Raw genomic sequence first — 13,872 nt, forward strand, 5'->3', positions numbered from 1 at the left:
AGAGCCTGGTGCTGCTGCACCAGATGCCTCCCAGTACCCAGCCTTGCTTGTGCAAACCTGGGCTACCTGCGTGTCGGGCTACTGGCCATGGTACTGTGCTATTCCTACGTGCCAAACTGTCTCACTGTTTCACCCTATGTGTATATGGGCTTCCTGTCACTGTGGGGCCTCCAGCTGCTCTCCTGCAAACGCAAATAATAAATAGTAAGTCAAAGCAATATATTAGAAACCTCAAAAATTTGGTAAAGTAGAGGTGAATGTTTTCAGGGAGGTATGTGCCTAACTTGAGTCATCCCGGGGGAAGAAAATTAGTCTTGGTGCATGGGCTTTTATCTTTGAATACTCAACTTGAAGTGAATGTCAAAACACTGCTGTATAGCTTCGAGAGCTCCTTCTGTCCATGCTACATCTGCAGCGTGCTACCAGGCTCATTATTTTTTAACAGGCTCTCTATGCTGCTGGGTTGGGCAGAGCAGAGACTGAGCACAAGGCAACCTTTGCAATTCGTGCGTGCAGGGAGCACGGCCAAAGTGCGCCCGGGGCACGGTCCTGGGGCAGCCGGGGCGGGCTGGCACCCCCACAGCACGCAGTTGTGGTTGCTCCTGCTGTACGTGCCTCTTCCCTGCCTGACTTGCAGCCAGCGGTGCAAAGCCATCGAGTGTCCCCAACCGTATGTTAGTTTCTGCCTGAATTGCATAATTCCTAGTGTGTGGTCTGCTTGGAAAGTCTGAGAAAATCTAATCTGGAAAGTACTGTGGGGGTAAGGGTGGTAGGGGAAGGAAGAGGGAAAGAAGGTAATTAAGGAGTTGAGTATAATGTTTTTCCATTCTCAGACAACAAACATACTTTTCAGGCACTTAGTTTAGACTGAGACAGACGAAGCAAGATGAAAAAAAAGTGAATTACTTGGGAATGGGCACGGTATCGCCTCTGACGGCCCAAGCTCTGAGAATCAAAATGTTGGTGAGCTGCATGTGTGTAAATCCCTTAGAAACTGAAAAGCTGTGACAAACCAACGGCAAGAGGTACTTGGAGCTAACTCAATTGGGTTGTGCTTCATGACCTTTCTTAAGTTACACGAAGAACAGACACAAACTGTGATGTCTGCTTGGATTGTTTACAAGTTTGTATAGACAGGTTATTCAATTAAAAGCAATTCCATGTCAGTGAGGTCATCTAAATATCACTCCAACGTGATGGGATTGCTTCTAATTTGCCTTTACTTTTAATTTATCTTGGTTAATGAATATAAACCCAGTATGTTTGCTGTATGATAACTGGAAGATACTGCGCAAATTTGCATTTGTGCAAAGTATTTTTGTTCAGAGAAGCTTCATGGCTGCAATCCATCATGCTGTGTCACGTCAAATTACATCACTCCTCTAATACATCTGATACTTAAAATGCTTGCTTTCTCAGATTGAATTATTAGTCTCACTTTCCAGATACCTTCCTACCTGTGACATCCCATCTTAGGCAATAGCATGTCTTAGGTTAGTGGCTGTCTTTCCGTGTTTAAAGTTGCTAGTTTTGGTTCATCTCTGCTGAATTCCTTCCCTCTACACTTTTACAGCTGAGATGAATTTTGCCAGGAACGTGGGAATTTCATCTTTTGCAATTGTTACCATTGCTGAAATTCGCCGGGAGCTTAAGGGCTCTGCTCCATATGGGCAGAAAACTTCCAGTGGAAACTAAACGTGTGCAAGCGCAAAGAAAGGACTTATTCCTGTAAGCACTAAATTATCGAAAATAATTTTTAGTGTATTCGGTTACAAAATTGTTCAATTTCAAACTCAAATGCGAGTCTAGAAAAGTCCAAGTAAATACATCCTCTCGCCATTTTAGTTCTAAGTTTGGGTGAATTGGTGCTTTGCGTGAATCCCACGGTACGTTGGTGACACTCATAAAAAAAGTGACACTTTTTTTTTTTACAGACTCACTTGTAACATCAGGAAGAGATTTGCACAAAGAATGTGGCTAGAAAATGGCCAGAACTGAACAGCTTGCTAATCTGTTTAGGGTAATTAATCAGCAAGTATCTTGCCTTTGCCACTGGCCTTTGTGCTTTATATATAGAACAAAACAAGACAGAAATTCGCCGTATCTGTGGGACTAGAGGTGAGGTCTGAACCTTGCCTTTAGGACTGCAGTGGTTGTACGGAGGGCTCAGAGCTGCCTTCAAGGAGAAGCCAACGATTCTTCAAGCAGAATAAATGCTTCAGGGTAGGATGCAGAAGTGTGGCTGGCTGAATAGCGTGGAGGCACTCCTCCGAAGCATAAGGACCCCTCAGGGATCATTACAAGCCGTTCGACTAAAAGTTGTCTGAACCTGCAATGAATTATATGCTAGTTACTTGGCTCAGAGGTGATGTTGCAAGACCTAACAGTGTCTTGGGGTGCGCTTTCTGTATCTGGCAAGAGCACGATGTGGTCCAGTCTGACCCATATATCCTTTTCCTACCTTCCATGAAGTGACCTGCTTATCTTCCAAAATTATAAGGCTCAGATTTAAATGGGAGAAAAAGCAGCAGGCCAGAGTGCTAGTTCCTATTGGAAACCAAATCCAAAGAGACCTTAAGGACTTTCAAGGGTTTACGAAAAGGAGCCATACTACATTGCAATAGGCAGATGTTTTCCATATGTTGTTCAAGTGAAACTTAAATATATTGAGGCAGGCATGTACAGCAATGTGAAGTTATATATTTTGGTATGAGCCTGGGCTTCAAATTGAATTATGCACAGACATCTTAAGAAAATGTGTGAGAGAGGGTTTTGCATATCTTTGTCTGTCTGCAGTTGACTCTTTCTGGCTCCTTTCTATTCCTGGAAATGGCATCCTTAACTATTTATGTTCAAATTTACTGTCATGCATATTTAGTTCTCTTAACCAACTATTCTTTCCATATGCTGCTTATTTAATTTGAAAGTCTGAATCTCAACAAAGGAGAAATATAGCTTTTATGTGCTTTCTAGCCTTCTTTTTTCTCTTTTTTTTTTTTTTTTTTGGTTAATTTAAATCACACTTAGTTTGGTCTAGGACTCAACAGAGTACCATCCAAATGCTCTTTAAGCAGCCTTCTCAGGATATTGTACTTGAGAATGAAAATTATAGTTAATAGGATTTTCTTTTTTTTTTTTTTTACACTTACGTTGTTATACCTGCAATGATTTGTTCTATTTAGGTTATTTATTTGTCTTCTTGGGCCAGTATATATTTTTCTACAGTGTGTTTTATGCCTCCCTGTTTTTGTAATGATGATTCTCAAAAACCGGTGTCTCCTGGTGTGTGCTGATTTTCTAGGGCTCTCTCCAGCGGTGGGGTGTTGACCGACAGTAAGTTGCTGGCCTCTCGTTTGCTCTGTTCTCAGGGAACTCGATGCTGCTGCGTGTCCTGCCTGCTCTGTACGAGAAGCAACCGCAGCCGATAAACCTCCATCTGAGGGAGCTGGTGGCACTGATGGCTCAGCTGGATCAAGCCGAACAACACCACCTCCTCAGGCTCTTCCAGATCGTGGCTAGGAAAAAAGAACTGGGGGTAAAATCATGTTTGGAAGATCTTACTGCTAAACACTGCACCTCCTTTTGGAGGAGTTTATTTGTTTCAGATGACTTGGCAAGGTCTGTCTGCTAGCTGCTCTCCGAACAGTGAGGAGTCCCATGACATGCATGACAGTGCTTTCCTACGCTAATTCCCCGTGAATTCTTTAATTTCTTTCCAAATTCTCCATCTAATCATAAAGAGAACATAACAATGTCTCTGCTGGACCAAAACGTTTGTGTTAAACCAGTTTTCTACTTTTTTGGCTCTTCCTCTGTCAGCTGAGTATGAATTCCTATAACTATGTTTCCGTTAGAATATATGAACTGTATTAAATTACATATCAAGGAAAATCAAAGTGAGTTAGGAACTGATTAGGAGTGAGATGGAGATTAATTAACTAAAGCAAAATATATCACGCTTTGGAAATTGCATGTCATTGACAGCACCCAGTGCATCAGAACAAGGCACGAAAGTACCTGCTTTGTGAATTTATGAAATTCATAAAATCTTTGGAAAAGAAGAATCAACGATAGTTAGTATCTTTCCCCAGGTAGAAACTTTATCATAATAGACAGTCCCAGATGAAATAGAGCTCCTTTTGGAAGCAAGGGACTTGTCACTACTATTATCATTTATTACTACTAACAATTCAGCCACCCACCTGCAGTATTTTGCCAGAGCGACAGGTATCGACTTGCTAAAACTGATAATCCTCAAGAAAATGACAGCAGAATGGGTTACTTTATGCCCCATTTCTGGTTGAAATGTCTTTCACACAGATGCAACAGTTTCACTCACTCAGAGGTGTATTAGTGTTCATGTGTGCTTATATGAAAAATAATCATTCAGTAGATAGTTGTATATACTGTATCCTGTTTGTAAGATGATTTTAAGGACTACACCCTCAGCCTCTTAAAAATTGTGTTGTTAGAAGAAATGACAACTTGCCTACAGCATTTTTTTTGTGCAATGAGGATCTTGCCTCTTATTTTTTCCTCTGTTCCAACTATTAACCTTGTCACGTTATTTAGTTTCCAGTGGAAACTAAAAATTTCTACTAATACTTTAATTTACTGTGTCATTGGGGAAGGCCAAGTCCTATGTTGTTTTAATCAAAAAAGTATAAGACTGGCCCAGAGCAAAGGAAATATTTGGTGAGGGTTTTTTTTGTCTTTTTTAACAATTGGACATTTCCTTACTTATATATGCATAACTGCAATATTTCAAGGCTGCAGCTTACCCTTATTCCATATGTTGAGCTGAACTTCGATTGACCTCAGCGATAGCTCTATGCAAAGGTCAGCAAGGGTGGAAAACTATTTTACTAAATCGAAGTCTAGTGTTTTATTTTTATCACTCCGATGTACAATACCTCTGTTGGTTATATGTATTCACAATTTGTTTCTGTCTGATTTTTTTAATAGGTGCTGAAAGAGTGTATTCCATTTCTATTTGGACACTTGAGAGACCCTAACCATAGTGACATTATTCTAAACATACTTATAGAAATATCCAGCTATGAACCAACAGCCTTAGCCACTTTTCTTCCGATGCTGAAAGAAATTGGTGAGAGTTTTCCAAGTTTGATTGGGCAAACAGCAAAGATCTTTGGAGCTGTTGGACATATTGATGAGGTAAGTTTAAAAACAAACGAAGTTAGTTGGTTGGTTTGGGGCTTGCGTTTTTTTGTGGTTTGTTTTTTTTTTTCCTAAATCTTGTATAAAGTAATACATCCAAGTATTCCTTTTTTCACGAGTAACCAGACTGCCCTACCAGAACATATTCCTGGTTATAAGACCACGAAAGGTCTAGACTGTAATACCGGTATGGCTAGGAGAGCAAGTACCACAAAAATCAGATGTGGTATTTTAATGACTGAGACTGCCCTTTGATCTTCTAACCAAGGAACAGTCACATAGTAAAGGGTCTCTGCAGAAATGGGGTTTAGGTTAGTGGGAAAGAAAGAAACTTTCTAGAAGAGATTCATGACGATAAAAAGATAAATATTGAAATTCCCAAACTAAAGATAAATGTATAAATTATTATTATTATTTATTGTGTATCTGGTCTGTGCACATGTGTGTTCTGTTTATATGAACTGTCTTTTTATTGAATGGCTAAAACTCCTATTTGATAAAAGCACATAATTGTCATTATTCCAAGGGCTTAGCTAAGTTAGCTTGCAGTGTACCTATATGTGAAATGAAAGGCAGAGAAGAAGAAAAATGTATTTTTTACACCCTTTGTATGATATCATATTTTAGATGCATATAGCCTTCAGGAATGTTGTAATCATGCAGTGAAATATGGACCTCCTCATACAGTGTCATCCAGATATTTTGGCTTGGTAGCCATAGTTAATTGGATACTTCAGACAAATGTCTTTATAATGAAAACGCTCAATGGTGATGCTGGACTCAAGCCTCATCACAGGAACATCTTGGTTTGGGATCTGACCCAATGGGAACATTATGCCTAAAAAGGATTTACAGTGACAAACCCCTAAAAAATAATGGCAGCGTGATGAATTTGCACTGAAATTTTTGCTGGTCTGGATGCAGGAACAACGTTCACCTAATCCAGGTGCCATGAACAGACTCAAACACACTGTGTGTACAGAAACTGCCAGGCAGCTCTCAGGTCCCAGAGCCCTCTGCCCTCCCCAAAATACCAGCTCCGACGAGCAGCCTAAAGACCCCTGCCTCCCCAGCAGCGAGGGAGGGATGCTGCTGCTGAAGATCCGATGTTAGCCCTGTCACGCTGGGACTGGGAAAAGCCCTAGACCCTGATACAACCCCTCTTACCCTGCTGCTATCCCCTGCTCCTAAAAATACAGCTTGGAGGAGATTACCACCACGAGCTTGTAAACTACGTGATTGCTCAAGACCTTGGGTGTCCTGAGGACACCAAACTGGTTAGACTTATTTATGACACATCATGATTTTCAGTGAGGTTTTATTTTCATTCCCAGGTATGAGCTTATGTGTCTTTCACTACTGTTAATACACATTTTCCTTCCACCTCAAATCACAGTTCCGTAAAGGCAAAAATAATGTTCTGCTGAATTCAAAGAGTTTCTGGTAAATAATTCAAATTTTTATGGCTGTGACAAAACTCGATTATATAGCAGAAAATGAATGGTATATAATAAATCTAACCATTTGCTGAAGTGTGGCACTGATGCCTGCTGTATGGTAACCTGGATAATTTATTTCAGCAAAGAGCTGAATCCCGCAGTTTCCTTGTCCTGTCAGTGATCCTTGAGGCAAAACTTGCACTAAGTCAACTGGAGTTTGTCTGCGTGAAGGCTAGAGATTTCACTGTAGGGTTTGCCTTTCTGAATCAGACTTTTTGATTGTCCTTCCTTTGACTCCGCTGGAGGCCAGTTTGGAGGGAGGAGGGGAGAGAAGTTGCATCATTTTGCCGCGCGGGGCAAAATCCTCCATATATTCATCTTCTGCCTTTAAGATGACAGTTCTCTTTACTTGTTCAGATACAGAAAATGATGTGCTCTCATCAGTGATATAGTGGTCATTGGAAAATCTCCAGAGGCTTTTGTCTCCAGAGAAAATAGTTTCTTTTGGCCCCTAACCAAAGTTAGTCCCTTAAGTCTCGGGAGTGGGCGTTGTTGGGGGGTGAGGCTCTGCGCCCTGTACCACAGCTCGCTGGCAGCTGTTGGTGTGTTCGGGCAACCGCTCTGCTCGATGATGAAGGATCGGCGGTGCACCTTGAAGCATATCACCTGCCTCCGTGTAGGCACGTCGGGCAAACCCATCGTGGGGCATCGGGGTGCGTTACGCCCTGTTACGTGTTGCTGAAGGTGAAACAAGATAGGTGAGAAATGCAGGGAAGTTTAAGGGAGTTGCACAACCTTTTTCATAATGCAGAATTGTCTTGGTAATCCTCTTAGATGAGCCGGTTGCACTAATTTAGATGGATATTGTGGAGCGGGGGAGTCTGGTGGGAGGCAGGGATGAGGGCCGGGGGCCAGCCCCTCTGCGTTCCTGTTCGCTGGCATGGATGGATCTCGTGCAAGTCTTATTTCACTTGTTGCAATAAGGCCAATCCCTTCTCCTTTGGCACTTAGTTTTGAGTGTGTATTGGCTGGGCGACGGGTGTCTGATTGCTGTGGGTACAGCGCGGGAAGACACTACACTTGCTGTTTCTGTTGATCTTGAGCTTTATATTCATTTAAAATGCAATTTATCTTGTTAGAATCAAAAACAGATTTGGTTTGGCTTTGTAAATCTTATTTCTATTGCAGGGGGTGGGGGGAGAAGACAAAATCACGTTGAAGATTGTGAGCCAAATGAAGTTTGTTGTTCTCTCCGTGTGTACTTACATCACCCCAGCAAAATTTACCTTTATGAGAACTGCAGCTGACCATATTTAGGTCTGTGTTTAGTACTTAAGAGTCAACATCTCCTAGAAGCTTTACAGCTTATAACTAGCTAATCCTCAAATGAGCACAGCTGGGATCAGAATTTAAGGATTTAATTCGGATTCTGTATTTTAGTGTGTTGAACCAGCTCTTCCCACGTGAGTGTCTCTGAGGCCCCTTTTCCGCTGTGTTCTGCTACTTAAAAGGGACTGAATTTATTTTGTCTGTTGTTGTTGTTTTATACCAATACCAAGAACAAGCAAGGAACCAACTGGACATGTTGTATTTCATAGATTGTTGGAAATTATAGACTACAGTAAAGTTTACAAAGAAATGATTTGCAGAACATTTTCTCCTTATATTTTTTTAATCTGTTGGTTTGTGCGGATACACGTAGCTACCAAGTGTTACACACGCAGCCTGGGCAAGCTTGCATTGAATAATCTCCAATCTCTCTCTTGCCAGTGTCAAGTAACTGGCATTATGGCCCATGTCATATGTCTTATTTTTCTAAGAAGCTGCAAGCTGCTGAGGTAGCAGCAGACTGCATTCCAGCCCGCTCTGCTGCTGTGTGTTTGGAGGGATGGCACGCTTTTCATTTGCTTGTAGTGGGCTCTGTTTTGGTGGCGTCCGGGAGGCCTTTCGCTAGATACTCAAAAACATTGATAAAAGCAACGTGCAAAGGGTGGCAGAGGTGAACTTTCCAATGTGAGACAAAAGGCTCCTCTCCTCCCTTGTTTTCTAAAAAATCTCTGAATTATGGAAGATCTGCCCTGATTGAAATGTGTAAGTAGTTACCAGTGTTCTGGTGATGTGACTTTGTTACTGCAGTCACCTTTGGGCCACATCAGTCCGTGAGGCTCATGACATCAGTGCCAGGCTTGCACAATGCTGTCACTTGGACACAGGTGACGCACGTTGAAACGCCACCACTGGGTCTTCTCTGGAAGTTGTCCTCACTCTGCCCTGTCTCCGCTGTGCTGGGCAGAGGAGCCGGGGTGGCAGAAAGAGGCTCTCAGTGCTGTGGCTCAAGCCAGGGAGAACACCTTGGTGTGGAAACAAAGGCAAGCTCTCCAGGTGAGGAGAGCACAATATACAGGAGCTCTGGGGCGTCTGAGGAGCAGGTAGGTCTCAGGTGCCATCTGCATTGCCACGGCTGCCCCAGCCCTGCCCGTGAGCGGTCTGGCAGCTGCCTCTGCCAGCACCGCAGCTCTCTGCTGGAAGACCTGGTGCCTCCTGCCTTTCCTCAGTGGGGAGCAGTACCTCTGTGTCCCTGGTGCTCTCGAAGGGTTTGGATGTGCTTCTGGCAGTGCCACGCTGCCAGTTCAGTTATTCCCTCTGGTATAAACGGTGCAGAAAGAGCCTTAAAACGTGCTTGGGTGATGGCTGGGCATTGCATGCTGGAGCCAAGGCTAGTCACCATTTTGGGTGCTAAACTTATGCTAGAGTTGCTGGGGGGGGACTTAAAGTTTCCCATTTTCTCCGTATCGAATACTTTTGTTTCATGGGGCTTTTGCCTCTTCTGTCATGTGGGAGGTGGTCTGCTCCCCGCAGGCGTTTTCACATAGCAAGTTCCCTCTTCCTTCACAGACATTGAAACTGGTGGTCTTTCTCTCACCTTCTACTTACGAGTTTTGCCTCTTTACCCTAACAATTTTTTATTTTATTTCAGGGACCTTGACTGCTTTGTGGCCCACAGTTTTGTGGGGGTATGAGGAGCTACTTTGGTGGGACATTTGTTGGTCCACAATTGCCTGGGGTTGCATCAGACCAGACATGGTGACTGAAGGGCCCTTGTGGCTCCTGTGTGTTTAGTAACACAGTGGATCTCTCATAGTCCTTTTCCCTTGTAAAGGTTTTGTTTGCTTTACTCCGGCAATTCCTTGTGCAGATTTTGCCCCCACCCTTCATGAGCCAAGAGACAGGTCATGTCTCTGGATGTTCCCATGCAGATTAGGCTTCTTGAAAGGAAAAAAAAAATGCCATGGGTTTCACTGATGTATAGGGCATCACTCACTGCAATGCAGACAATCAGCCTGCGATAAAATAAGCAGAAACACATCTGGCATCATAAAAGCTGGACAGATCTTAAAGGCTCAGTATATAACAATGAGCACGCCCACAAGAAAGAATTAAAATAATACTCTGATCTAAGCGTAACTGCTAAGTTACAAGCATTACTGAAACCAGTTAATTTATTTAGATCAGGTCCAAGTAGAAACGTGCAAGCAGCAAAATGGTCCCTGCAGATGCATGCACTGCTGATGGTCTCATCTCGCAGCCCACCGTGGAGGCAATGCCTTCCTGAAAAACTCTGTTGTCACTTCTCCCCCTCTTCCTTTTCCTGTAACAGAGCCGTGTTACAGATATGCTGCTGGCTTTTACTTATAGACGTGAATCAGCATCAGCATCCCCTTCCCGGCCAAGCAAAACAAGTGGGAAATGAAATGACAATGGTAGCGTTGGAATTTTATTCATTGACATTTTATTTCACTGGGAGGTTTACTTGGGGAAAAGAGGTGGCAAGGATTGAGGCTTGACCCTTTATGGTATAGATTGCAGATATGAGCAGAAAATCCTTTCTGCTGGCTTCTGGAAGCAACTTCTTGTGCTTTCACTGAACTGCACTCTCCACCTTGGCAGTTCAGACAGACCCCTGGAGAGATGAGAGGTTTGGCTGAAAAGAGATCCCTTTATTTTAAAGGTTGCCCCCTTGTTTATACACACCGCTTCTGTTGATGTCAGTGACAGTCTCACGGGTGAAGTTGAAATCAGAACTTGTCCCTTAACCATAAATTTGTGCAAAGCAAAACACCATCTTGGGGCATAGGTCAATTTAACATTTTAATAATTTTTTTCCAATAACTGTATGTTTTGAACCAACTGGAAATCAGAGTTACTTCTGAAAGCCTTGTGATCTCTTCTTGTAGTCTCCTGAGATTGATTTTAAGATAAAGCAAAATATTTTGCCACACCTCATTGCTTGTATTTTAGATCTTCAGTTACTGGCAGATGTAATGCCATAAAATGCAAGGGATGCTTATGAAAAAATACTTGAATACATAAAATAAGCATTATTAAAATAACAATGAGTTATGTATATCCAGATAGGCTTTCTGAAAATTTTTGGAAAAAATTCTGGCAGGGATGATGACTGCTTTCATGTTCAGCTATTTTGCTGTAATTTTGTTGTGTATAACAGTTACATATTATATTACTCAGTAGAGTTTATTGTTCTTTTACCTCACTCCAGGCGAGTAGCAGCATTTCAGCATGGCTGGAGACACTCCAGCTGGATCAAAGTGACATGAAAATGGTCAAAACTTCTCTTCCAGTTACGTCTGCTGCACAGTTTGTTTAGGAAACAAAAATGTGTTTTAAATGTTAATTGAGCCTGTGTTTACCTCTTGGAGGGAGGATCGTCTTCCAAATAAACTAGTGAATATGTACCAAAAAGTCAACCTCTTTCAAGCCATTGAGAAAAAAGCTCATTCCGTCACACCATCCCAGCCCATCCGAAGATGTAGCTGTAGTTTTTCCCCATATGGCTGAAAGGAAGCAATTTGTCTGATACGCTTTTCTCATTCATCTCTGTCATGGCATGGTGTAGCAGATCCTCTTTTGTTTGAAATAAGTTGACTTTTTCTTCAAAAAATGTCTTGCTTGTGATGCTCGGGTCATGTTCTGCCAAAGTCCCCCGTGTATTTTTATGGCCCAGCTGTACTTGGAATCAAGCTTTCAGCAATTTTTTCTCTCCTGTTACACAGTCCCAGAAGGAAAGAGGTAATAATGGTATTGCCCCACAGTTTGAGGATGTGTATGGCCACAACTTCCCCTCCTTTTCTGCTAACCCTTGGGAAGAAGAGAATTTTTTATTTTCCTAAAGTGTCGTTGCTTGCGTTTCAGCACAGGCTTTAAAAGCAAAATATCTCCCTATTTCTGTAACAATCTGCTGAGTACCAAGTGGGTTTCACTGAGTGGAGCCATACCCCAGTGGAGGATCTGATATGAGCTCCTCAGTTAATTGCTTCTTTCTCTGCTGCTTTTCCCACTTAGATATTTCTAGGGTTGTGGAACCTAATACACTTAGGACAACTATAACAAAACAGAAGAACCCTAATGCATTTCTTCACCTTTGGGGTTTCTGTTTTAGTACGTGAATTTGTACACGTACATACAGAAATAGTTGGAACTGGAATTGTGTGCCCTTGCCAAGGAGAGATGATAAAGTATCTTTGCTAGAAAATATTTGCATGTTTAATATTATGATCTGAAACAGCCCCTTTAATCCTAATTTGTGGGGGATGTGAACTCGCTGATAAATTGGCGAGATCACATCCCTGTGAAAAATTGCCTAGCAAAACTTTGGCTACAGAGGGCATATCAGACTTCAGTGCGTTGGCAGTGATTGATACAGCTGCCAGACAGCGCCTTATCGCGTGTGATGAGATCTTAAAACGAAACCTCATTTTAAACTTCTCTTTGTTGCAGTGTTAGTCATGGGTCTAATCTGAGTGTTGCTCCTAAATGAATTGCTATGAAAGGAGAGAACCCCTGTGATTTACGAGGTACTTTAACCTCTCACCATTAGCGAGAAGAGATGCTGATAGTCCCCCAGCTCCTGCCCGCTGCCCCTCGCTCCTCTGCCGACGCTGTGCCGGAGGGGTCCCGCTCAGTTTGGGTAGCACCGGTGACGACAGGCTCTTAGGTGACACTGCTAAATATAGCAAATCAGCAACACCCAACAGGTCCAGAAAGGAAGTCGTGATTGGGAAATGTTTTATGGTCTGAAAAATAGATCTTCACTCCTGGCAAAGTATTTTTAACAGCTAATGGCATACACAGAATTCACTGCAATTGCCTGGTGACCCTTGATTATTGCAGTTATGGAGTGGAGAGTAACATGGACAAAGCAAAAATCTGGACATTAGCCCATTAATACAATGAGGCTGTAACGAAGACACAAAACCGCAGTTGTCGTGGGTCACGCAGTGCCACAAACCAGTGCAGACCAGAGCCACAGGGTGTGTTGAGCTGAGGTCTGCCGGCAGGGTACAACACGTTTGTGTCCGTGCTAATGCTTCCGCGAGCTCTATGTGCAACAGATCGGACACAGGGTACGGACACAGGGAAAAAGACCCTGGGGGAGAAGATCCTGTGAACTGGAGCAGCGTGTGTGAGCGCTTGGCCCCTTACAAGAGAGTTTGTCTGCCACAAACAGCAAAGAATAAAGCAAAAAAAAGGGCACAGAAACTGGGTATAGGGAGGTGAAGTAGCTTGGCCATGGTCATAAGGCTCATCAAAGATGAAAGGGGAGCTAGGTCTGCTGCTGGTGCTCTGATCACTGAGCCAGGCTGATCTACCACCCTAGAGCAATGCAGGGCCCTTCAAAGAGGCTCCGGGGACTCTGTCTCTAGGTTTGAGGAGGAGACAAGGTGTACTGAAGTTAGGCTGGTTTAGGAATAAATGCAACGTCAATAGTACACAAAAATAAACTCTGTGTTTGATGCAGTTGCCTTTTTGTTAGTTATTGTGGGGTAGCCACTATTCCCCAATGATAATGTTTTAATCAGCAGCATGCACACAAACCTCCCCTGCACAAGCAAACAATGAATTAATTTGTTTAAAATTGTTTTTACCTCCTCGTGTTGTCTAGGAGCGAGCCAGAATATGCCTGTTGTACTTGGTGAACCAGTTGGCCAACATGGAGCACTCATTTCACCATATTCTTTTGCTGGAAATTAAGAGTCTCACTGACACCTTCTCGAGCATCTTGGGCACCCAGAGCAGAGATATCTACCGCATGAGCAACAGTTTCACTGCCATAGCCAAGCTCCTCGTCCGACAGCTAGAGAACGACAACGCATCTGGAGCCAGGTAAAGCTAGTCTTTGTATTATAAAGCCACAGCCATCTCCGTGGCTGTGTGAGGCAGTATAAATTTATGTTAA

The 13,872-nt window shown here is 42.9% G+C and overlaps 1 protein-coding gene across 2 annotated transcripts in view; it reads left to right on the forward strand.

The window, feature by feature from the left end:
- VEPH1 (ventricular zone expressed PH domain containing 1) overlaps positions 1–13,872 on the forward strand; it is an 82,113-nt gene that overhangs the window by 17,875 nt on the left and 50,366 nt on the right. For both annotated transcript variants that reach the window (XM_075157670.1, XM_075157671.1), the window contains exons 4-6: positions 3,369–3,535; positions 4,966–5,175; positions 13,579–13,799. In XM_075157670.1, coding sequence (XP_075013771.1) covers positions 3,369–3,535; positions 4,966–5,175; positions 13,579–13,799 — 598 coding nt within the window. The remainder of the gene's footprint in view (positions 1–3,368; positions 3,536–4,965; positions 5,176–13,578; positions 13,800–13,872) is intronic.

This window comes from Calonectris borealis, chromosome 9 (assembly GCF_964195595.1).
Source record: "Calonectris borealis chromosome 9, bCalBor7.hap1.2, whole genome shotgun sequence".
Lineage (NCBI taxonomy): Eukaryota > Metazoa > Chordata > Aves > Procellariiformes > Procellariidae > Calonectris > Calonectris borealis.